Below are 23,454 nucleotides of genomic sequence, written 5' to 3' on the forward strand. Positions count from 1 at the left end.
TTTGCAGACATTACAGACTGCTCTTATATGGGCAATTGTATGTAGTAAGTACCCAGGTAAGTAGCAGCAGGGACTAAATGATGCTTAATGATTCCCTCAGACTCATACGTAAACCAGCAAATGGGTAATGAAGTGGAAAGTTGTTAACTGCCAAGAAGTAGAGACCACATGGTGAAACTTGTTCCCTAAAACAGAATTGATTTAGACCCCTGAAGAATCCATGATAAACCATATTAAACAAGAATTCCACATTATACTACGTGGTTTTTTTTTTTTTTTTTTTTTTTTTTTTACTTTTATAGCCTTGAATTAAATATTCCCCAGTGAAAATGGAAGTTATGAGTCTTGGAGATATAGGACTAAAAAGTGATACTTTTAATTACAGAACTTGTACTCTCAAAAGGGACTAATATAGTTTAACAGAGAGTTTGAAGTTGACATCTAAAAGCATCCATTTACATCAGATGTTTCTTCTTGTTGAAATTAGCATTCAGTGAAATTTTCAAACTATGGAACATTATAATTTAAGCCATCAAAAAGCTAAAGTTTTAATATAATCACTAGTGATTTACATAATTATATTTTGGTAATGAGACTAATAAATGTTCATATTATTGAGAAAAAAATGCTTTAAGTACCTTAAAAGCTTTGAATTGTTTTGTATTTCCTCCAATTGATCTATCTCTTTGGAAAATCTAGCAATTTCTTCTTCCAGATGTTTTTGTGTAATATCCACTTGTTGGCAAAGGCGAGCAAAAGTGGTTGCCATTTCCCTTAAAATAAAAAACAATTTTATCAGCTATCACAAATGTCTTAAAATGAATGGGCTTTCAAAAGATTATATAAAAGATCACAAGTTTAAAATATTCTTAAAACATAAGGTATTAAAGAACAAAGTGCTAAGAATGGGATGAGGGAGGCATGGAACTTGTAAGTTTAATATGACTGTGGGCCTAATTCCATCTGGCTTCAAGATCAATGCTCAACAGGCACTATTTCCTCTGCCATATGGTTGTAAACATGAACAAGCTATAAAAAGGCAAACGATGGGTATATTTCTTCAGAAGCACAGTAAACCTTACTCACCTCCTACCATAAAAATAATTACTGAGAACAGAAAAGAAAATTTCATTAATCCTATAACTTATGAAAAATACTTTAAATCATAACATTTAACAATGTTTCCAGAATCAAAGGGCATTACTTCTTTTGTGTGCTAGTTCATATGTTATATTTTGTAACTGGGAACATGTCTAGCAGGTGTATATTTCTGGAATATCATTAACTGTCTTACTCGTTTTTTTCTGCCAATTATTCTCCTGTACATCTTTCCCATTCCATGGTCTTTAATTATCAATATTGGACAAATGAAGCATCTTTCATTATTTTAATGTTTCATTAAATTAATATACAGCTAGTATTACTTTGAGTAATTAGTTAAGGTTATCTCCATTACAGTGTGACATCCTCTAGGGAAAGTTATCTTTAACTTTTTATTTCCTATAACGTTTAGCAGTTATTGTCACATGGCAGACAATAAATATTTGACCATCAGTTGAATGGAAAGCTTTATTAACTTTGTTTTTATGTGAACCTCAGCTGATTTCTGTTGGAGGTCCAGATATATTCAATAGAAGATCTTCCTTAATATAAAATTAAAACTATTATATATGCCCTGGTTGGTTTTGCTCAGTGGTTGCAGACTGAAGGTCCTGGGCTTGATTCCCGTCAAGGGCATGAAACTCGGTTGTAGGCTAGATCCATGGCCTGGGTTGGGGTGCATTCGGGAGGCAACCAATCGATGTGTCTCTCTCACATCGATGTTTCTCTCTCTCTCTCTCCTCCTCCCTTCTACCCTGCCTAAAAATCAAAGGGAAAAAATATCCTCAGGTGAGGAATAAAAAAAACAAAAAAACAACAACAACAAAAAAACACCCTATTATATAAAATAGGAGTTCAATAACTATTTGGTAAATGAATGAACTAATTCAGTGGTCTCAAATCCATGCCCTCGTCTCCATTCTCTATAGCTCAGTTAAGTACAGGCTTTCATCTTGTATCTGAAACAGTAAAATCTACCTGCAAATTCTTGTCTCCTTAATTTAAACCATTCTATACACACCACACCACTGCAAAGCTATTTGTCCTGGAGCTAAATATTAGTGATATCACTCCCAGGATTTCTAATTATCCAGACTCCTGTCCCCATCCCCATATATACATATTTCACTGAAACTCTCCTGTTTCTGAACACATTCCTTTTTCTCTACCCTCTTGCCTTTGGTTTGGGCTGTTTTCTCTGCCTATATCTTCCCATTCTGCACATTCTACCCGTCCTCTAGGAAATCTATATTGATCCACTACCCTTCATGATTTCAGATTCTAGTGCCTCACATTAAGAAGCTCTCATATTACTTATCACTTTTCACTTTTATTATAATGATGTACATTATGTCTTTTATTAAGTTGTAATCATGAACTTTTTAATTCATCTCTCAGTAGTATCCAAATGCAGAATATTATGCACTGACTTAATTGGAATTCTACATATTTTTACTAAATCAATGAAATATTTATGATACATAAAAGAAGACACTCAATGGACCCAGGTATTTATTATGTTAACAACAAATGGGTTCACATTGTAATCTTTGCACTATACTCTTTTTTAAACTTTTTTATTTTATTGATTTTTTACAGAGAGGAAGGGAGAGGGATAGAGAATTAGAAACATTGATAAGAGAGAAAAATCGATCAGCTGCCTCCTGCACACCCCCTACTGGGGATGTGCCTGCAACTAAGGTACATGCCCTTGGTACATGTCCTTGTCCGGAATTGAACCTGGGACCCTTCAGTCGGCAGGCCGACACTCTACCCACTGAACCAACGGGTTAGGGATGCACTATACTCTTATTTGTGCATTTTCTGCATGCATGGCATACTTCAATATACGGCCCTTTTTTAAAGCTAAAGATGAATTTTTTTTTTCTCATGAAGATGAATTTCTCAACTTACTGTTGTACTTGATGGCTGCAGTTTGCACTTGTGAAGCTAACAATCATCTGTAGTTTCTCAGTTGCATAGTTCACAAACTGCTGCTTAAAAGCTCTCTCCTTGGCTCGGGTGGTCCAGGCCAGCCTTTCATAAAGATATAAAGCTCCATACATACTTAATGAAACAGATATGAGTTTCCAGCCTACAGTTTTCCAAATCTGTAAGATAAATTTACAGCTTACTTTGACAAAGAAAAACACTGCTGGGGAGATTGTACTCAAAGGAGATTGTACTATAGGTCTTATGAGTCAGATCCATTTTTAAGAAATTTATATTCATTCTCTAAGAGAATCTAAAGTTATCAGAAATCAAACAAGCTGAAAAAGGAGTTAGCACATAAATATCAGGCAAGAAGTTTGATAACCTGCTAGACATTTGGTGAGATGATTCAATATATCTTGGAAAAGGAGGTTATTTCTTTTAGGTTAGAGGTTTCAAAAACCAAAACATGTAAATTGATGCTGTTAATGATATGAAAAAAAATTTTTTTTAACATGTAAGAACTACTACTAAGAAGTAATCGTTAATACTTTAAGGCAGATCCCTTTGGTATTTAGATAAAATTAGATATGGGACCTGGATCATTCTTGTTACTCCATGGACAAATACCATTTCTTTGTGTACTGTGATGGAAAAATAGTTGGAAAGCATTGTTCATTGTTCAAGGACCAACTAGTTGGTGGTATTTCTTTCCTAAAGATGCATTTTTAAAAAATGTATATTGTGGTAATAATTTCACTATACATATATTTATCAAATCATTATGCTATACACCTAACACTAACACAATGTAAGTATCAATTATATTTCAATTAAAAAATTTAAGATGAGGCTTGTGAAACTCTTCTTAATTCACTAACTTTAACCTACACCTTTTGATGTCATTTTATACATCCTGAGAACAGAAATATACCTTTCTCTTTGTGATATAACAGAAAGCTTTGTAAAATTTCCATTTTCATTATAATAAAAAGTATTTCTTACCACTCCTCCAACAACAATGATGCCCATAGACGTTCTGGATGTCAGAGAAGCTAATGCTGTTATTAAGGAAACCATGATTTCTTCCTGTGATGCATTATCTGGTGTTGCTGGATTGGTGGGAGTAGAAGCTAAAGATCTGGGGAGCTAAAAACATTGGGTGAAAGGATTACAATTAAACAACTATAAATGGAATGAAGTTTACTATATTATATTGCATTTCTTTTAAAATTATAGTAGTAAATCAATGAAAAGAACAACTTTAGTTAATGAGTTTACTGTAAATACATGAAGAAAATAAGTGATCTGAAACTTATTTCGATGACATAATTTTCTATGACTTACTGTAAAGAATAATGAATTTCATAATATACAATGAGTTTACCTATAACAGTAGACCCTCAAATGAAAGCCCTGGCCAGTTTGCTGCAGTGGATAGAGTGTCGGCCTGCGGACTGAAGGTTTCCGGGTTCAATCCGGTCAAGGCACAAACCTCAGTTGCAGGGTTCGATTCCAGTTGGGGTACATATAGGAGGCAGCCAATTGATGTCTCTCTCACATCAATGCTTCTATCTCTCTGTTTCCACGCCCCCCCCCACCCCCCCACCGTCTCTAAAAATCAATGGAAAAATATCCTCGGTGAGGATTATAAAAAAAAATAAAAATAAAAATAATCACAAGAGCCCTGGCCAAGTGGCTCAGTTGGTTGGAGCATTGTCCTATACACCAAAAGACTGCAGGTTTGATCCCTGGTCTGGGTGCTTACAGGAGGCAACAAATTACATTGATGTCCTCTCTCTCCCCACCCCCAACCCCTTTCTCTCTTCCATTGAATAAACCCTATGTTTCCTCACCTGAGGAAATAAATATACCTCAGGTGAGGATTAAGAAAATAAATTTAAAAAAATACATTATAAGAAAGTTCAAAGATAAGCCACAGATTAGAAGAGCATATTTAGAAACCATATATCTGATAAAGGACCTGTATCTAGAATAAATAAAGAACTCCTAGAAGTCAATTAGAAGCCAAATAACCTGATTAAAAATTAGGCAAGTGATTTGAATAGACATTTTATAAAGCAAGATACATGAATGGCTAAAAGCACATGAAAAGATGTTCAAAATCAATATAATCAAAACTATAATGAGATAGCACTTTATATACTCTAGGAATAAAAAAGACAGATAATAACAAGTCTGGATGAGAATGTTGAGAAACAGAACCTTAACATGCTGTTGGTGGGAATGTAAAATGCAGCCACTTTGGAAAACATTTGGCAGTTCTTCAGAAAGTTAAACATATTTTGCCTTCACTACTAGGTATACACTCAAGAGAAGTGAAAACTGATGTCTACAGAAAGAAAGAACAAGAGTGCCCTGAAGAGTGCCCTGGCCAGTGGGATTAGAGCATTGACCAGCTCACTGAAGGGTCGAGGGTTGGATTCCCAGTCAAGGACAAGTATCTGGTTGCAGGTTGGGGCAAGTGTGGGAGGCAACCAATCTCTCTCTCTCTCTCTCTCTCTCTCTCTCTCTCTCTCTCTCTCTTTCTCTCTCTCTCCCCCCAATCCTTCCCTAACTCTTTTCCACTCTCTCTAAAAATCAGTGGAAGAAATATCCTCAGGTGAGGATTAACTAAAACAAAAACCTCCACAAAAACAAAACACAAAATAAAAGGAGAATCTCAACTGGTAGAATCATAGTCACATACCTGTGTAGCAGTACAGCAATAAACACCTGATAAAAAGACTACCCCAAACAGTAAAAACAAAACAAAAAGATCTGTACCTGAAAGACAGGCTCAGATAATCCTAGAAGCACCCTCTGTGCATTGGTAGGACCCAAGAAACGATGGACAAGGGAAGACCAGCCCAAGGAAAAACGAAATACAATATCCTCTTGAAAGTCTGAACATAACATGTGGCAATTTAGGTCATAGCTGAGATCAAATTTCTTGCAAGGAACCAGTGTATGTAGTTTATTCTGTATATCAGAAGGAAGTAATGGTTTCAAATTTTCTAGAAAGAACAAAAGTAGGACAATTATTTTAAAAAACAATAGTAAATAATGTTTTACATTTTGTAAAATATCTAAAGGAAAATAAATCCTTTACCAACAAAATAAAGAACTTGTAGACATAAATATTACCAATAATTTCTTGCTGGGATTGAAGCATTGAAGTGTTGACTTCACTGGTGCACCGATCAGCCAAATTTCTTCCCATACCATCTTCTATGTGCTTATTTAACTCCTGTTAAAAACAATAAGTGTCCACATTATTTTTTCTCTAGAATATAAGCAGTTTTATAAAAACATTAGATATTTACTAAGCGCTAAAATGATCTCATTCGAAGAGGATAACTTTTCTGTATACTTTATATACTATACAAGGTAGTTTACATTTATTACAAGAGTTCACAGGAGATGTTAACAGTCAATTGAGTACTGACTGCCATAAAGACACCAAAATAGACAAACCACTACATAAGAGTGTAGAATAAGGTGAGGGAACTATATGTATAGCTTTAACTACAATTTAACTTACACTTTTATATACTTTCAATACACTTGGAGTAGGATGAAACTCAGAACAAAATTCATCAACCAAAACAGAAAGTCGACAAATTTCATCTGTCATTGCACATGAAACCTGAAAATATGGGGAAAAAATCAGAGTAAAAAAATTAAACAAGATCATTAACCATTCAAAAAACCAAACTGAAAAAAACCCACAAAATATTCCTTTAAGGCAAAAGGGATAACATTTTTAGCATTATCAAAAATATTTCCATTCCCAGTTTAGTCATAAAATTACTTTAACCCACCTTTTTTGCCACCTCCTCTGTAACCTCCCTGATTTTCTTCTTAACATCCAGTGTCAACAGGTTCATCTGATTTCGGATAAAGTCCAGTCTATCAATGTGGTCTTCCCTTTCTTCCATTGAATAAACCCTATTATGGTATGAAGAGTAATTAATAATCAGGATATTAAAGTCTCAAAGCAATTAAGCAAGGGCACTCAATTATGTAATGAACCATCTGTTAGCATGATAAAAGAAAAAAATCTCATATTCCAACATTGAAAAGGATTCAAACTATATTTCACTTATATTTTATAGATGATTGTATATAAATTACTTTGTTTCTCTGCCTATGTGTCACCTGAGTCCCACCAAAGGATTAGTAAGAATTCTAAGTCTCCAAACACTTCATATATATATGAATAGAACTGAATACTGACTTTATATAACAAATAAGGGCCAGCTAATGGCATCCTGTAAGCCAAATCCAGCAGTTTTCTTGGAATATAGTTATGCTTATTCATGTACCTATTACCTAAATGCCTGCTTTTGCTCTAAAACTGTAGAATTGAGTAATTGCAAGAGATGGTATGGCCCACAAAGCCTAGAATATTTTTTCTCTGGCCTCCATATAGAAAACTTGCCAACCTGTAGATGATGCAGGGAAAAAAGACCTGAGATCTTTTTAAGATCGTCTTTAACAAGAGTTTCTGAAGCATTATGATTATACAAACCATCCTCAATCACATATTCTTCGTGCCACGTTTGTTCAATGTCCTATATTTTTAAAAAATTAGTAAGGTCAATCCAGCGGACTGACTACTTTGGCAACTATAATAAAGCTACTGAGCTGAAAGGGACATAAAGGGCAATATAATCTCATTACACAGAAAAGTGCACAGAGCCTGAGATAAGATTCTGGGGTCCTCACCCTTTTGTTTTATATGTTGGAAATTCTCTAATTTTTTAGATAATACATTCCTGCAAATGTGTCAAAATTACACAATAGATTTAGACATGAGAGGAGTTGTTCCTAGCAACATCAAATACATTTAAAATTCCCAATTATATGTCATCTTGGACTTAATCTTTAATGCTTTATATCTTTCTTTTGATTGGCCTAAACTAAAGGTTCAATTGAGACTTACCATCATTATATTTGTCAAACTAATCACATCCTGATCATTGTTTCAAGTGATCAAGGTTGTGACAACTACCTTTCTCTTTTATAGCTCTGCCATTTTAATTTTTATAAAGTAATAAATGGAATAAAATCGTGCAGTACAGTGTGACATAGAGAGTAGTGCTTACCAAACTGACTTTCTGGCTGGCAGATAATATTACCTTGTTTGCCAACTGATAAAAAACAACCACTGGCATAAAAAAGTGATTTCAAGGAATCGACGTATGAATATATAAAAGATGGATCATGCTTTGAATATAAAATAAGAGGGTCACCTGCTTTGCACTTCTTTAAGAAATTTAGCTTGAAGAAATAATTATTCCACTGCTTTACAGATATTTTAAAGACACTAAACATTTTAAAACCACATGCCATACACAATGCTGAACTCCAGGGAATGCAAATGATGTGTACAACAAATAAACTGAATATTTACATTTAATATTCATTTAAAAACATGCAAGTAGACACCAGATAAACTCACAAGGTTGATTTTCGTAGGAAAAGTATTTATAATGTAACAATTTCAAATCCTAGTTTAAGGAACTCATCTTGATACAAAAACACACATTTATTTTGCAATAAATGCATTCATACCTTTTCTCTGCTGCTGCCACGTTTATTGAATCCATTATGTCTTGCACAGTATCTAATATCTGTTTAGCTCTGATAGTGTGCTGTTCAAACTTTGTTTTCACTGCTGACTGCGAGATACACTCCTGCGAGGGGCCCAAGCCATACACATTACTGTAATTCCATCCCAACATTTTTAGGAATTGAAACACAAAAACTTGCTGTTTATAACTTTAACCAAAACAGAAATTAGAATAGAAAATAAATACATGATAAACACAACTTAAAATTACAAAGGTTAAAAAAATTACAAAGATGCAAAAGTAAAAAGCGCTTTCAAACAGCAAGTTCAAATCTTTGTGTTAACTTTACACAGTAATGTGCAATGGTTTTTACTACATTATTTTTCAAAATAAATAAATAACAGGGTCAAAAATAAAATTTTGTGTTAAAAAAAGTTTTTCTTTTATAATTACTATTTTTATTTGTATTGCCTTTAATCTACTTCTAGTCTAGATTTTTCTCATACTTGCAATAGGCATCCTAATAAAGTTATTGAGTTATTAATTAGAATTCTACTGTATTAAAAAAAAATTTAGTTGAATGCTATGATTCACATAAGGTTATTATAAAGGACTTTTGCAGATGAAAACTTGCACAATTTGAAAAATACTCTTTAACAATAACCTAAGTAATATTTTAAATTGTATATAGAAAAAATAGCAACTATTTCAAAGATAATCTTCCTATTGTCATTGGTCTACAGTGTGTGCATATAGGTCCCAATGATGCCCTATCTCATTTGTTTTACCTTCAAGCTAAATACAGCTCACAACCTGTTAATAGTTGTACAAATCAGAGTTTCATGACCAGTGTCTATTTAAATAGAAGAAAATATATCAGAATGTATCACATATAGTAATGAATGTTTATTTTGTGAAATTTTAGTTTCAATTTTAATATATGTGCATACTACTTGTTATTTAAAATATTTATAGTGATTCATCATTGAATGTTTGCAAAATCATTAAATTAAAATCCGCCTTTCATGTTTACTTCACAGATCATAACACTTGAAAACAACTTCAAGTATTTACAGAAGAATACTATCTGGACTTGAAACAAGGGATGTTCATCTGCCCTGACCGGGTGGCTCAGTTGGTTGGAGCGTCGTCCCATACACCAAAAGCTGGGGGGTTTGATTCCAGGTCAGGGCACATATTTAGGTTGTGAGTTTGATCCCCAGTCAGGGCATGTGCAGGAGACAACCAATTGATGTTTCTCTCTCTCTTTCCCTTCCTCTCTAAGATCAATCAACATATCCTTAGGTAAGGATTTAAAAAAAAGACATCATCTGGGTCACAACATTAACAACTACAATAGATGTTTTGGAGGCCATGTTTATTTTCTATGATGAATTTTTAAAAATTAGGCATATACCCCAACTTCAATATTTCTTTAAATTCATCTTTTGAACCTCTTTGTATATGTATAACTAGTACAAAATTGTGATCATTACTTCCTAAAGTTATTACTATCCTTCGTTAAAATAAATAGCTTTCAGGATTTAGCCCTGGCCGGTGTGGTTCAGTTGGTTGGGTGTTGTCCCATGCACCAAAAGGTTGCTAGTTTAATTCCTGGTCAGGGCACATGCCCGAGTTTGCGGGCTCGATCCCCAGTATGGGATGTGCAGGAGGCAGCCGATCTCTAAAAATCAATCTTTAAAAAAAGCTTTCAGGATTAAAAGGGTATCCACTTAATACTCTAGAGTTCTATATACAGGCTGGGGCTAAACTAGGTATACAATTGTGAGTACACAAAACACAGAATTTATTCTTGTATTATTATTTGTTAATTATTATATTATTGTCCATACAAACAACTGTATACCTGCTTTTGCCCCACCCTGTATATTATCTTGAAATCAGTATGCTACATATTCATTTAATGTACTATTTATAACCTATGCTTCGCCTTCAGGTCTCTAAAATGGTTATCTGTTCACTTCATTAAGGCAGAAAAGATGTAAAATCTCTTTTGCCACTTCAGTTGCCCTCTTCAGTATTTGAGGTACAGAATACAAAACAAAAATCATTTCTTTAGCTGTAAGCCCACAAGGGTAATTAATTTAACTAACAGTTCATACAGCTTTAACTCAGAAACGTTACTCTCTTCCATTGCATAGCCTCACTTTTGCTGGTGGTTAAGCTCACTTATACATCACTCCATATCACTAATCCAGAGGACATTGGTGGTAGAAAGTTCCAGCATTCCTGTTTAGCAAGTACATGCCAAAGCAAAAACCACCAAGAACTATACAATATTAAACATTTAAAGTGTAAACTGCTTATTTTTAACAACCAAAACACATGTTTTACTTTAAATAACTGTCTCATAAATTGCAAAATTAACCTCCACAAAAACAATAATAAAAGCATTAAAATATTTTTAAAAGGAAAAATGGTTAAAAGAAACTATGTTCCTCGATGAAGCAGATCTAGATATCAGCAATGAAGATTTCAATTTGTAGATAACAGCACAGTATTAGAGCTAGACTAGACAGGAAAGAAAAGATCTCCAAAAGTTATTAAGCAATATAAAAGTTACTTCTTGATTAAAAAATATACAATGATGAATAAGTATAAAGAAGAACATAGGAAATCTTCTTGTAATAAAAAGTATCCCACAATGGTGTTCCCATTGATCAGAAAAATATCAAGAGTAAACCTGCAAAAGAAATACTCTATTTTACTGAATTATTTTACTAATATGTTTTTGAATTTCATGAGAAATATATTTATCAGGAACTCTAATTTTCCAAAAAGTTTAAAATACTACATCAAACCAACTTAAATTCCATCTTGTCAAGATATCATTAAACTGTTTTACAACTTATTAAAGATTTAGAACCAAAACAATAAGCATATCTCAAGATAGTTTTCTGATTTTCTAAAAACATCTAAATAAGCCTGCTAGTAAGTAATCATATACAGCTACACAGTAAATATTAATATTTATGTGTAATTAAAACATAAAACAAACTTGTCAAGACCTCCTTGATAACAGACCCCCCAAACACTCAATAACATATAGTCCTATTTACCACTCTCAACTTATTATTTTGAAATATTTTAAATGAAAAGAAAGTGTAAGAATGAACATCAATATAATATACCTTTCAAGTAAATATACAAACTATTAACATTCAACCTCATTTTTTAGCCTTCCTTCTCTGGCTCTCCATACAGATATATAGTTATGTCTCTATATAGAGATATACATACATACATATACATATATATATGCACATATACATACATATATGTGTGTGTGTGTGCGTGTGTGTGTATTTCTGCTATAAACACACAGACACACAATTTCCTGAATAATATGACAGTTCACTGCAGCCACCACCTCATTACTAAATATATGAACATGTGTCTCCTACAGATCCATGAAAACAATTATTGTATTCAGAACATTTATCACTGGGACAATACTATTAACCTAACACAGAGTCCATTTTCAAATTTTACCAGTTATCCCAGGAATGTTCTTTACAACAAATTCACTGACATTTTACAGAAGAGTTATTTTATATATTTTTTCCACCATACAACCAAAATTATTAAAAAGTTAATGGCCAAATAACTGAGCAAAGATATTTAGATTTCTCAAAGGCTTAGAATATACACCTGTCCAAATACAGGTGGGAAACAGCAAGAAAGACCTAGCAGGTTTGGCTCAGTGGATAAAGTGCTGGCCTGCGGACTGAAGGGTCCCAGGTCCGATTCTGGTCAAGGGCACATGCCCGGGTTGAGGGCTCGATCCCCAGTAGGGGGCATGCAGGAGGCAGCCGATCAATGGTTCTCTCTCATCATTGATGCTTCTATCTCTCTCTCCCTCTCCCTTCCTCTCTAAAATCAATAATATATTTTTTTTAAAAAGAAAACATTACATTAGAATTAATGTTTATTTTCTTGATTTAATCAAGCTTTAACTTGGTACTCTATGTTTGTTCATTAATATTATTTAGCTTCTTTGAATCAAATTAATTTCAAAGAAGTCCATGACAAAGATCGGACTTTGATAAAAATGATGAATTTGGCACAGTTTTTCTTCTCACAAAAATCATAAGTACAAAAGAAAGGGAAATTTTAAAAATGAAGACAAAATGTGTATAGAGGCTACAGTCTGTGATCACAATGCAAAGAAACCAATAAATTAATAAACAAAAGTTGGATAAAAAGAATAAAAAATCTGAATTTTAACTCCTGTATTAAATAGGATATTCCAAAAACTATTAATGTCAAATAAATAATGAAGACTAAACTGGATACTGAAACCCATGGAATACGTCCAAAGTTACACTCACAGAGAAATTCATAGCCCCGAATTCTTTCTTAAAGAACAAAAAGCAGAGCACACTTTCCCCGACTGGAGCTGAAACACCAAAGACATCTCTGGGAGCAGAACAGCGGAGGAGACCAGCTCAGGCTGGTTCAGACTATTGTGGAGCTGCCTCGCTGAAGAGGGTCCTGGCCTCAGGGACCTGCCCTGGGCAGCCTCACAGCGGCTTTGTAGCACTACCGAGCTGTTCCACAGCAGTGCTGTTTTCACAACCATGCTGTATCACCATTGAGCTGTTTGCACTAAATAAAGTTTCCTTCTTCAAAAATACAAAAAGCAAAAAATAATGCCACTTAAAATGCTTTGGACACACAGACAAAATTTTTGGCCCATCTGGTTATTTCTGTAGATAAATTCAAACAATTTCTATCTGATTCTAGTTTCTATACTAGTTTCAACTAAACAAAAATTTCAAATTCTAAATCCTGACATTCTCCACAAGTTTAGTTTTTTCTGTATATAATTTTTAGATTTCCAAAGAAAAAAAAGTAAAGTGCCAATTTCCTCCTACAAATATTAAAAAGAATAGTTCCCAAGTCTGCCTGATTATTGCAATCAGCTGGAAAGCTTTGAATACATACAGATTCCTAGGTCCATCCTAGCTCCACTGGATCAGTTCCTGGAATAGGTCAGGAATCTGCAGATCTCTAAAGCACCTCATGTTATTCTCAAGATCAGCCATGTTTGGGAACCAATGCTCTATAATACATCTGTTATTCTTCTCATCTCCACCTCTTCAAGGAGCTATTTTGGGAGAGCAAAACTGTACCAGAAACCAGTATAAAAGAGGTATAAATGTATATTAATTTGGTAGGAGAAGTCAATGACAAACAGGGAAGGAAAAAGGATGGAAAGAAGGAAAAAGTTAATAAATAAGGAAAGACAAGGGAAACATAACAATAGATCCTCTCCCCAATATTTTCCCTATGGATAAAAGAGTGAGAAGAGCATTAAATCTCTTATGAAAGCAAAGGGAAAGAAAATAGACAGCAATGGTCTTTCAATAACTGAGACTTCATGTATCCTATGGCCTAGTTTGAGAGAATATGTGCTGATATCCCAGGGGGTCTCTGAACAATTAGAGATCTTACCAAGAAAGCTGGTATTGGGTGTTCTTTCTTTAATACTTTTTCTTCATCTACCTAATCATCTTTCTCCCTCTCACCAAATTAAAGACAGGGGATAGTGAGCAAATATTTAATTCTGCCTACTACATTCAACATTAATGTCCTTATCATTAAGGCAGTTACTGTTTATAAGAAAGAATAATTACAGCAGATCATTCATGGGTGAGAATATGCAATTTAGGCAAAGCTAGATTAAATAGGGCTAAATAGAGTTTAGATGTCTTTTAATATCTAAAAAACTATTCAGTCAATTGCAGGATAAGTTTTAATGTCTCTGAATAAAACATCTACACCAAGATATAAAGAAGTATCCTCCCTCCTCAATGTTGCATACACATCAGCTATTTTTGAGCTTCAGTGATTCCTAACAAATTCCTAAAGTACAGATCTTAATTATTTTTGTATTCATTCATGTGTTCAGGGCATTTGATATAAAATGTGGAGAATTAACAGGTGACAAGACAGTTTAGAAATATAACACACTTTCATCACATGGCATCAACTATGTTCTATCTCTCTATAAATACAGTGGTCCAAAGAAAAAAAAGATGATCTTCACTTTGCTCTATTATCCATTCCAACAGCAACTGCATTTGTTTAGTCTTACCCCAAATTAGAGACTAAGTTCACTATAAAGAAATTCCCTCAATTCACAACAAAAGAAATATTAGAAAGCAGCTTCTCATTTAAATGTAAATACATAAGAATGTAAAAGAAATTAGAATCTTTAATTCTCAATTCTTACGAATCATCCATTTTGCAGGGACTTGCATTCTTCAAACTTCCCTTGTTTCACTTGCTGTGTAACTCTACTAAATAACAGTAAAATTATCAACAAAGATAAATAGTGAAAATATAATCACTCTCCATTCAATGATAGGGTTTTATATTAGCCAGTACATTCACAAATTCCTACCTCAAAGATTCGTTCAAAATTCTGAAACTCCTGTAATCTTGCCTGAAATCCTTCAGCAAGTGCCCCACCTGTAACAGTTAGGTGAAGATTTAAAAACCATATAGTAAGGTAGGATTTCTGGCATGCCATTTTTATAATGGATACTTGTATTTCAAAAGTAAGTCTATAATGAGTACATACCACCTTCTGGCATCCCCTGTGCTTTGTGCATTCTAGCACTAAGAACTTCCTTTGCGGAAACAAAGAAAATACGATTCCTTGCTTCTGAAGGATCCACAACTTTGAGTTCTTCCACCAAAAAATGTAGGCATCTTTCTGTGTGCTGTCTGCGTACCTAGAGCAAAACAGGGTATTAAAAGAATTCTAATAACTAAACAAATATAATTGCAATGGATAGCTACAGACTTAAACTCCATTTATAGTGATATCATAGTTATAATTCCCATATACTTAACAAATTCTAATTATACTTGTAATAATTAAAGTTTGATACTTGCTGATAGGAAATTTCTGTCTCTTCACTTAAAGTAATGATTCTTCCATTGAACAGTCAATTTAAAATTCTGATGGACCATCCAATACTACATAGTCATTAAAATATACTGTAGACCAATATTAGTACTTAATGGAATAGGAAGACATCCCTAATTCTGTATTAAAGATATACATGATTATACAACAACAAAATGAAGTGTATACATATATATGTTTATATTTATGTAAATTAATAAGTGACATGCAGGCCAACACCTACAAAAATGAGTGGCATTTTTACTTCTTCCTCATGCTTTTATATTCCACAATGCTGCTAGTAATATCTTTGAAACCAGGAAATAAGAGGTACAATAAATTTGCTACAATGAGTCTATTTTTGTTTTGAAGTCAGAACATATACAATATATTCCTCTTCTTAAAAACAATGGTAATCAAAATTGGGGAGAATGTATTAGCTAGGAATTAAGAGTGCAATGTTAGGTTTAAGATTAACACTTGGGTATTAAAGTTAGGACTAAGGGTTAGAATTAGGGCTTGGTACTAGCCTTTAGCATTATGGCTATGATAAAAAAAAATCTCTATTTTAATACTTAATAAAACTAAGCTCATAGAAACTCACACCTGAAACCTATATGTTCATGTTGACCAATGTCAACCCAATAAATTTAATTAAAGAAAAATAAACAAACCACTCAATAAAAAAAAAAAGGTAAAAAACTTAAGCTACATAAGAATAGAGAAAAACCATCTATGGGTGATACTTCCTAATTCTCTGATGATTGAGTGAGACCCCAATTTGAAAGAGTGTGATTATAAAACAAGAGTTAATGCCCTGGCCAGTTTGACTCAGTGGTTGAGCGTCGGCCCACGAGCTGAAGGGTTGAAGATTCGATTTCAGTCAAGGGCACATACCTTGGTTGTGGGCTTGATCACCACGTGCAGGAGGCAACCAATTGATGTGTCTCTCTCACATCGATGTTTCTCTGTCTCTACCCCTCCCTTCCACTCTCTCTGATAACCAATGGAAAAAATATCCTGCGGTGAAGATTAACAACAACAAAAAATTTAATACTAGGATATAAAACTTCATATTAAGCAAAATTCTAATTTGGGGTGTGGGAAGAACAATGAAAGCAAATAATCTAACATGTGAACTGTAATGGAATAGTGTAAATTTTAATTTTTTATGCATTTTATGTATCTTTTATGATAAACATATACCACTATTAATTAAAATAAGAAACAGTGTCATGCAAATTAAATAGACATTATTTACAGACCAAATGCCAGATAGTCTATTCTTTTTATTTATTTTTTTTAATCCTCACCGAGAACATGTTTATTGATTTTGAGAGAGAGAGGAGAAGGGAGGGAGGGAGGAAGAGAGGGAATAGGAAAGAGAGAAACATCAATTTGTTGTTTTATTTATTTATGCATTCATTGTTTGATTCTTGTACATGCCCTGACTGGGGATCGAACCCACAATCTAGGTATGTGCCCTGACTGGGAACTGAACCCACAACTTTTCAGTGTACAAGACAACACTCCAACCAACTGAGCCACACTGGCCACTTCTTTTCAAAAAGAAGTTCTAAAATCACCAACATGACTTAAAATACCACATGTTGATGGGGATATAAATCACCTGAAACCCTGTCACCTGGTGGGAGCATAAACAGGTATAAGCATTTTCGAAAACTCTTGGGCTATGTTTGCCAGTAGCACATTTCCCCAGTTGTGACAAAAATGTCTTCAGACATAGCCAAATATTCCCGGGGGTCAAAACTGCCCAACCCCTCACATTGATAACCACGGATATATACCCAAAAGAAATATAAACCTATGAGTTACAAAAAGACATATATATATATATATATATATATATATATATATATATATATATAAGAATATGCACAGTACCATTATCCATAGTAACTAAATACAGGTAATTTACCCATATGCCTATCACTAACAGAACGAATAAATCAAGTGTAGTTAATCACAGGATGAAATATATTATACAGTAGTGAGAATGCTTCTTAACTATGCACAACACTGTGACTGCATATCACAATGTTGAACAAAAGAAACCTGACACACAAAAGTAGATATGGTATGACTATTACATAAATTTGAACTGGAAAAATTAGTCTAGGGCAGTGGTTCTCAACCTTCCTAATGCCGCGACCCTTTAATACAGTTCCTCATGTTGTGGTGACCCCCAACCATAAAATTATTTTTGTTGCTACTTCATAACTGTAATTTTGCTACTGTTATGAATTGTAATGTAAATATCTGATATGCAGGATGTATTTTCATTGTTACAAATTGAACATAATTAAAGCATAGTGATTATTCACAAAAACAGTATGTAATTATATACGTGTTTTCTGATGGTCTTAGGCGACCCCTGTGAAAGGGTCGTTCGACCCCCAAAGGGGTCACGACCCACTGGTTGGCGACCCACAGGTTGAGAACCGCTGGTCTAGGGTGCTAGAAGTCCAAGGTAATTATCCTTTGGAGGAAGAACAGAGGGTGAAAGGGAGGGAATAATGGAGTGCTGGGAATGTTCTGTTTCTTGATCTGGATCCTGACAAAGTTGTGCTAAATTTGTAAAATTTAACTGAGCTGGAATATGATTTGTACACTTTTCTATTATGTTATACTTCAATAAAAAATTAAAAGAAAAAGGAAGTTTCAAGATCTAAAATGATTACATAGTACTTTTATAACACAATTTTCCTTCCAGGTAGCTTAATAACATCTGTATCAAACACTGACTTCAGATTTCCTGTAATTATATTCTTTTACGTGAGAGAATAGCTGCTTATGATGTGCTCTACTATAGGTATACAGTTCCCTACCATAACAACATACATAAGTATATTTCAAGTATTAAGGGGAAAAAAACTTACATCTTCCATATATTCTGGCTCTGATGCAGAGGCGTCCCAACGATTATTCAGAATGAAAATGTTAGGCTTGGAAAGTCGCTCATTTACCTTGTGAAAAAACTGTTTTTCCTAAAAAACATCAAATGGCCAACAGTATGTTCACTTTTTAAAAGTATTTTTATATTTGTATTTATAATTAAGACTTTCTTGTAATCTAAAATTTGGAACCATTTAGACAACAGTGATTAACAGCCATTGATAAAGGATCCCAAAGCACTATAAGCATTAAACTTTTCAAAGATAAGGAAACTAAAACATAAGAAAGGGAAAAGCGAAGGTTTTCTGATCCTGCCATTAGTCTTTTGAAATTCAATTAAACAAATACTTAAAAGGTATTGCTTGATTCGACAGTCCAAATTTTCAAAAAGCTACAGCAAATCTTTTTTAAGATTAAGACCCGTTTACAACACATCATAATAAACAACAAAGAAATGTATGTGCCAAAAATACAATAAATAAATGCTGGTACTATTCAAAGGAAGGAGACACCCTGTCTAGTTGAAATTATGAAAAGCTCCATAAAGAAGGAAGAGGTAATAAAGATGGGCTTGAAAGTACTGGTAACAGGGCTTTTTGAAATGAAGTTGGAAGGGGGGAAGAATATGGGGAAGGAACAGTATAAATGAAGGCATCAAAGTCAGAAGGCATATCAAAGTTTGTTTATCCAACACCCCAATAATGGAATTATTCTAACAGATTTTAAAGATTTATCCATTTTTTATACCATCAGGTTATAAACGACTGTCAGTGTTGTCACAACAGCCTGGTCTATGTGACACAGATTAGGCTATTGGCCACTCAAACACTAATAACACTGCGACAAAACGAAGATCTTGCTGGAGGGTGGTGGTGGAGGTGGTGGTGGTGGTGGTGTGTGGTGTAAGTCAGTATCCTAACAATGCTGGTGCCCATTCCTTCTGAAATTGGCAAATAACCACAGTAAAGGTCAACAACACACAAAGATTCAGTAGAAGCTAGTGCCATCAAACCCTGGGAACACTCAAGACCAAAATAAGCCTTTTAGTCCCATGGAGACATAAACCCCTTCGTTCACCCATGATTTAGAAGTTCCTTCTAATCCAAGATTTGGATTTCCCTCACTTTTCAGAATTAAAACAGACACCATTTCATTTCCTTCCACTAATTGTATATGATTAAATCCTACCGTGTTCATTAATGTTGATTCAGAGTTGGCAACCAAAACGAAGACATCAGCATCTAAGCAAAACTTATCAATCCAGCTATCCAGCTCTGTAGTGACATCTGTACCTGGACTAATGGAAATAAAATAAAAAATTATATAACATTTCTTAAAGACAATTTTTGTAACTTTTATAAATAGTTTAAAGTCTAAAGGACAGAATTTCTATCAGTCATCAGTATCAAACCCAGGAGATTTACATTACTTTTTCACCTACAAGAAAGCATTTGTGGCAAGGTGAGAGCCTGTGCTTTAAGTAATTCTCCATATTTATTCTGCCGACAAGGAACTTCCAGAGCCTGTCCAATTAAGAACAAATGCTTAAAAAAAAAAAAAAAAAAAAAAAAAAAAAAGAACCACCCAGCAAGGGCAATAGTTTAATCTCTTAAATGTTTATGCTTTGGAAGGCTAAAAAATAAGTACTAAAAACAAACAAGGCTAATGTATAATAAAAAATGAAGGTGCTGCCCTAGCAAGTTTGGCTCAGTGGTCAGAGCATTGACCTGCGGACCAAAGGGTCCAGGGTTCGATTCCAGTCAAGGACACATGCCCAAGTTGAGGGCTCAATCCCCAGAAAGGAGCATGCAGGAGGCAGCTGATCAATGATTCTCATTATTGATGTTTCAATCTCTCTCTCCCTCCCTCCCTGAAGTCAATAAAAATGTTAACACGTTAAGCACCCAGTCAGTCACCGGTGACTGACACTATACTTTCCGTCTGGAAGACAAAACAGGCTGGGCGCTTAATGTGTTAAACAAAATGAAGGTGCTTGTCCGTCTGGTATAGCTCAGTGGTTGAACATCGACCTATGAACTAGCAGGTCATAGTTAGATTCCAGGTCAGGGCACATGCCCAGGTTGTAGGCTTGATCTCTGGCAGGGGGCAAGCAGGAGGCAGACGATCAATGATTCTCATCATTAATGTTTCTATTTTTCCCTCTCACTTCCTCTCTAAAATCAATAAAAATATTAAAAAAAGAAGAAGGAATTTAAAAAATAAGGTTCTAGTAGCTACATTCAGTACAGCTAACAAAAGACTAGGTGCTTATAAGCATAAATAATAAAAAATAAACACCCTCTACTAGACATAAATATAGTGTACAATCTATACTATAAAATTTATAGTGCAGCTATCTATCAAGTTGGCTTAATGTGTCCTGAGACAAGTTGGTGAGTTGATAGGTAAGTGTCATGGATACCTTCTGACCATGAAATAAAAGCAAAGTTAATTAGCTAATATTACTCTATTTAAACCAAATATTTTTATTTCACAAGCATCTTCTCTCTCATCTGAGCTATTTCTATTAATTGGAAAACTCTTCCAATTAAAAGGAATGCCTGTCCTCAAAAAACAAAATGGGTTCCACAGAACACTGAAATTTTAACTGAAGAAAACAAAAGAACATATAAAAAATAATTTAAGTACCTTTTTTGGTAAATGACATTGCTTAACAGACATGAATTATCACTTATTAAGCATTAGTGTAGTAAGGTGATTTAAAACCATATATAAATGCAAATTAATGAGAAGAGTTGGAAAAAAATTCCAAAAGTACTTGATTAATTCTTGACCAATGAAAAGCTACATAAATTGTCCAATGAAGTTATTTTGGGAAACTTGATCTCAAGAATAAATTAATTACTAGTTTTAAAAATCAACTATTTAGAATTCTCTACCTAGGTACCTAGATTTACACATATGAAGTCAATCTAGAGAAACAAAGAAATAAGACAAAAGTAACTATCCTTGAAATTTTTTATAATAGAAATACTGATAAATTGGCACTTTTATGATATGATTAAGATACAAAAACACCTTATTTGTTCTTTAACAGTCTAAAAAATAAGAACAAAGCAGCAATTGAACATTTTAAATTTTTATGTATTACATGCTAAAGCAAACAGCATTATTTTATAAATACACCTTTACAAAAAGAAAATGCAATTCATATGTAATTTTACCTGTCTACTAAAACCAGGTCATCTCTCAAGAGGGCACATTTTGCCTTTGGCCAAAACACATGCACGAGAGAGCCAGCTTTTAAGTCTTTATCCATATGCAGGGCATGGGCCAGCTGATTAACTGTCTAAAGTGGGAGGAAAAGCAAAAGCAAAACATTTACTTGTAATAAAAAAGAAAAATAGTATAATTTGGCATAACATTTATTTTTGTAAATATGCTAAGAATCAGAATTTTAAATAATTTGAAATAAAACCATTTGAGAATCTTGAAAAACCCAAGTTTTAGAATTACCAAATAGAAAAAAAAGTGATACCCTTAAAACAGTTTATTCATACCATTCTGCAAAAATAATCAGTGCTGTAAACATTCTAAATGCCCCCCCCAAATAGAACTTGGTAGTGGAATCCTATGCAGTCCCAGAAATTGATATTACATGTAGGAAAATAAATGCATATCAAGGGGAAAAAAGCAAATCAGGAAATAGCACATGATAGAAAGCCATTCTGCTTTAAAAATACAGAGAAACACAAATTTAACTCTACACCAAAGGGCTTCCATTGGTTTTTGGGAAGTGCGTGAGTTTTGTTTGGAGTTTTTCTTTTTGTTTATTTATGTACTTTCTGACTCTTCTAAAATGAATGTGTATTGCATAGAAATAACAAGGAATAGAAGAAATGTAATTAAGGAAGGACATCAGCACTTATACCTCTGTGGTTCATTTGTGATCTATATCAAATTATAAAGAGGAACATCTATTTTCAAATGGGCACAACAGTCCTGATCAGGGATGAAGTGAATCTCCATCATAACACTATTAGGTAGGTTGTGTTGTTTTGTTGCTTTCATAAACTTTTTGATAGGATTATAAACTTGTACTAAAATCTTGATGTCTCGCTTATAAAATTAAAATAAAAGCATCTATTTACAAAACTGTGGTGAGGTTTGAGTTATTACAAGTACTTTGAACAGTTCCTGATACATAGAAAGTGTACAATGCAGTACTAGCTATTACTGTTGCATTTCTTTTACTAAGTTAACTATTCAAACATGAGCACAAGACTCAGAGTCTACCTATACCTTAAAGCAGGCCACTACTTGCGGTAAACAAATTCAAATTTTGGAGTAAGGGAGAGGAGTAAAAGAACACAAAGGAAGAGGACTGGAAATAGAGAGCACAGATCAGGAAAAAGAAATGGTTACTTTAAAATATCACAGCATACCTGACTTGAGGATCTAAAGCCACAGGCAATTTGAATTCTAATTTGCTAAAAATCTTGATTTCACAATAAATTATCCCTTCATTTGTATAGGTTAAAAGTTTAAAGAAATCATTTCATAAACTTTATCTCATTCCTCATAACTACTCTGAAGGGTATTACACAGACTGAGTTATCTGATAAAGATCAAACAGCAAACACCAGACCCATGAATTCACCTACAATTTACCAAAACCTAAAATGGTATAGATCTTCAAACATTGAACTTCTGCATTTGTGGTACAGAAATTGAGACTTAGCCCAACTGGAGTGGCAGAGTGGTTGAATGTTGACCTATAAACCAGGAGGTCAAGGTTCGATTCCCGGTTAGGGCACATGCCTGGGTTGCAGGCTCAATATCCAGTGTGGGGCATGCAGGAGGCAGCTGATCAATGATTCTCTCTCTCTGTTTCTATCACTCTGCCCCTCTCCCTTCCTCTCTGAAATCAATAAAAATATATTTAAAAACAAAAGACTTAAGAAAAAGTGACTGTAGTGAGAAACAATGCCTTTAACCAGTAGTTCTCATTCCAGTCAATTCTTA

General features: G+C 33.9%; 1 protein-coding gene across 6 annotated transcripts in view; it reads right to left on the minus strand.

The window, feature by feature from the left end:
- The window catches only part of MFN1 (mitofusin 1), a 34,247-nt gene that overhangs the window by 3,606 nt on the left and 7,187 nt on the right, over nt 1–23,454 (minus strand). For 4 of the 6 annotated variants that reach the window (XM_006084897.3, XM_006084898.3, XM_014452338.2 and 1 more), the window contains 13 exons: nt 21,654–21,778; nt 19,657–19,765; nt 18,453–18,560; nt 15,223–15,376; nt 15,043–15,110; nt 8,614–8,735; nt 6,858–6,984; nt 6,578–6,682; nt 6,181–6,283; nt 5,821–6,050; nt 4,039–4,182; nt 3,016–3,212; nt 639–773 (listed from right to left, as the gene is read on the minus strand). In XM_006084897.3, the coding sequence (XP_006084959.1) occupies nt 639–773; nt 3,016–3,212; nt 4,039–4,182; nt 5,821–6,050; nt 6,181–6,283; nt 6,578–6,682; nt 6,858–6,984; nt 8,614–8,735; nt 15,043–15,110; nt 15,223–15,376; nt 18,453–18,560; nt 19,657–19,765; nt 21,654–21,778 (1,727 nt within the window). The remainder of the gene's footprint in view (nt 1–638; nt 774–3,015; nt 3,213–4,038; nt 4,183–5,820; nt 6,051–6,180; nt 6,284–6,577; nt 6,683–6,857; nt 6,985–8,613; nt 8,736–15,042; nt 15,111–15,222; nt 15,377–18,452; nt 18,561–19,656; nt 19,766–21,653; nt 21,779–23,454) is intronic. The other 2 variants (XR_002828244.1, XM_023750654.1) reach the window with 2 other exon arrangements.

Source organism: Myotis lucifugus, unplaced genomic scaffold (genome assembly GCF_000147115.1).
Source record: "Myotis lucifugus unplaced genomic scaffold, Myoluc2.0 scaffold_14, whole genome shotgun sequence".
Classification (NCBI taxonomy): Eukaryota; Metazoa; Chordata; class Mammalia; order Chiroptera; family Vespertilionidae; genus Myotis; species Myotis lucifugus.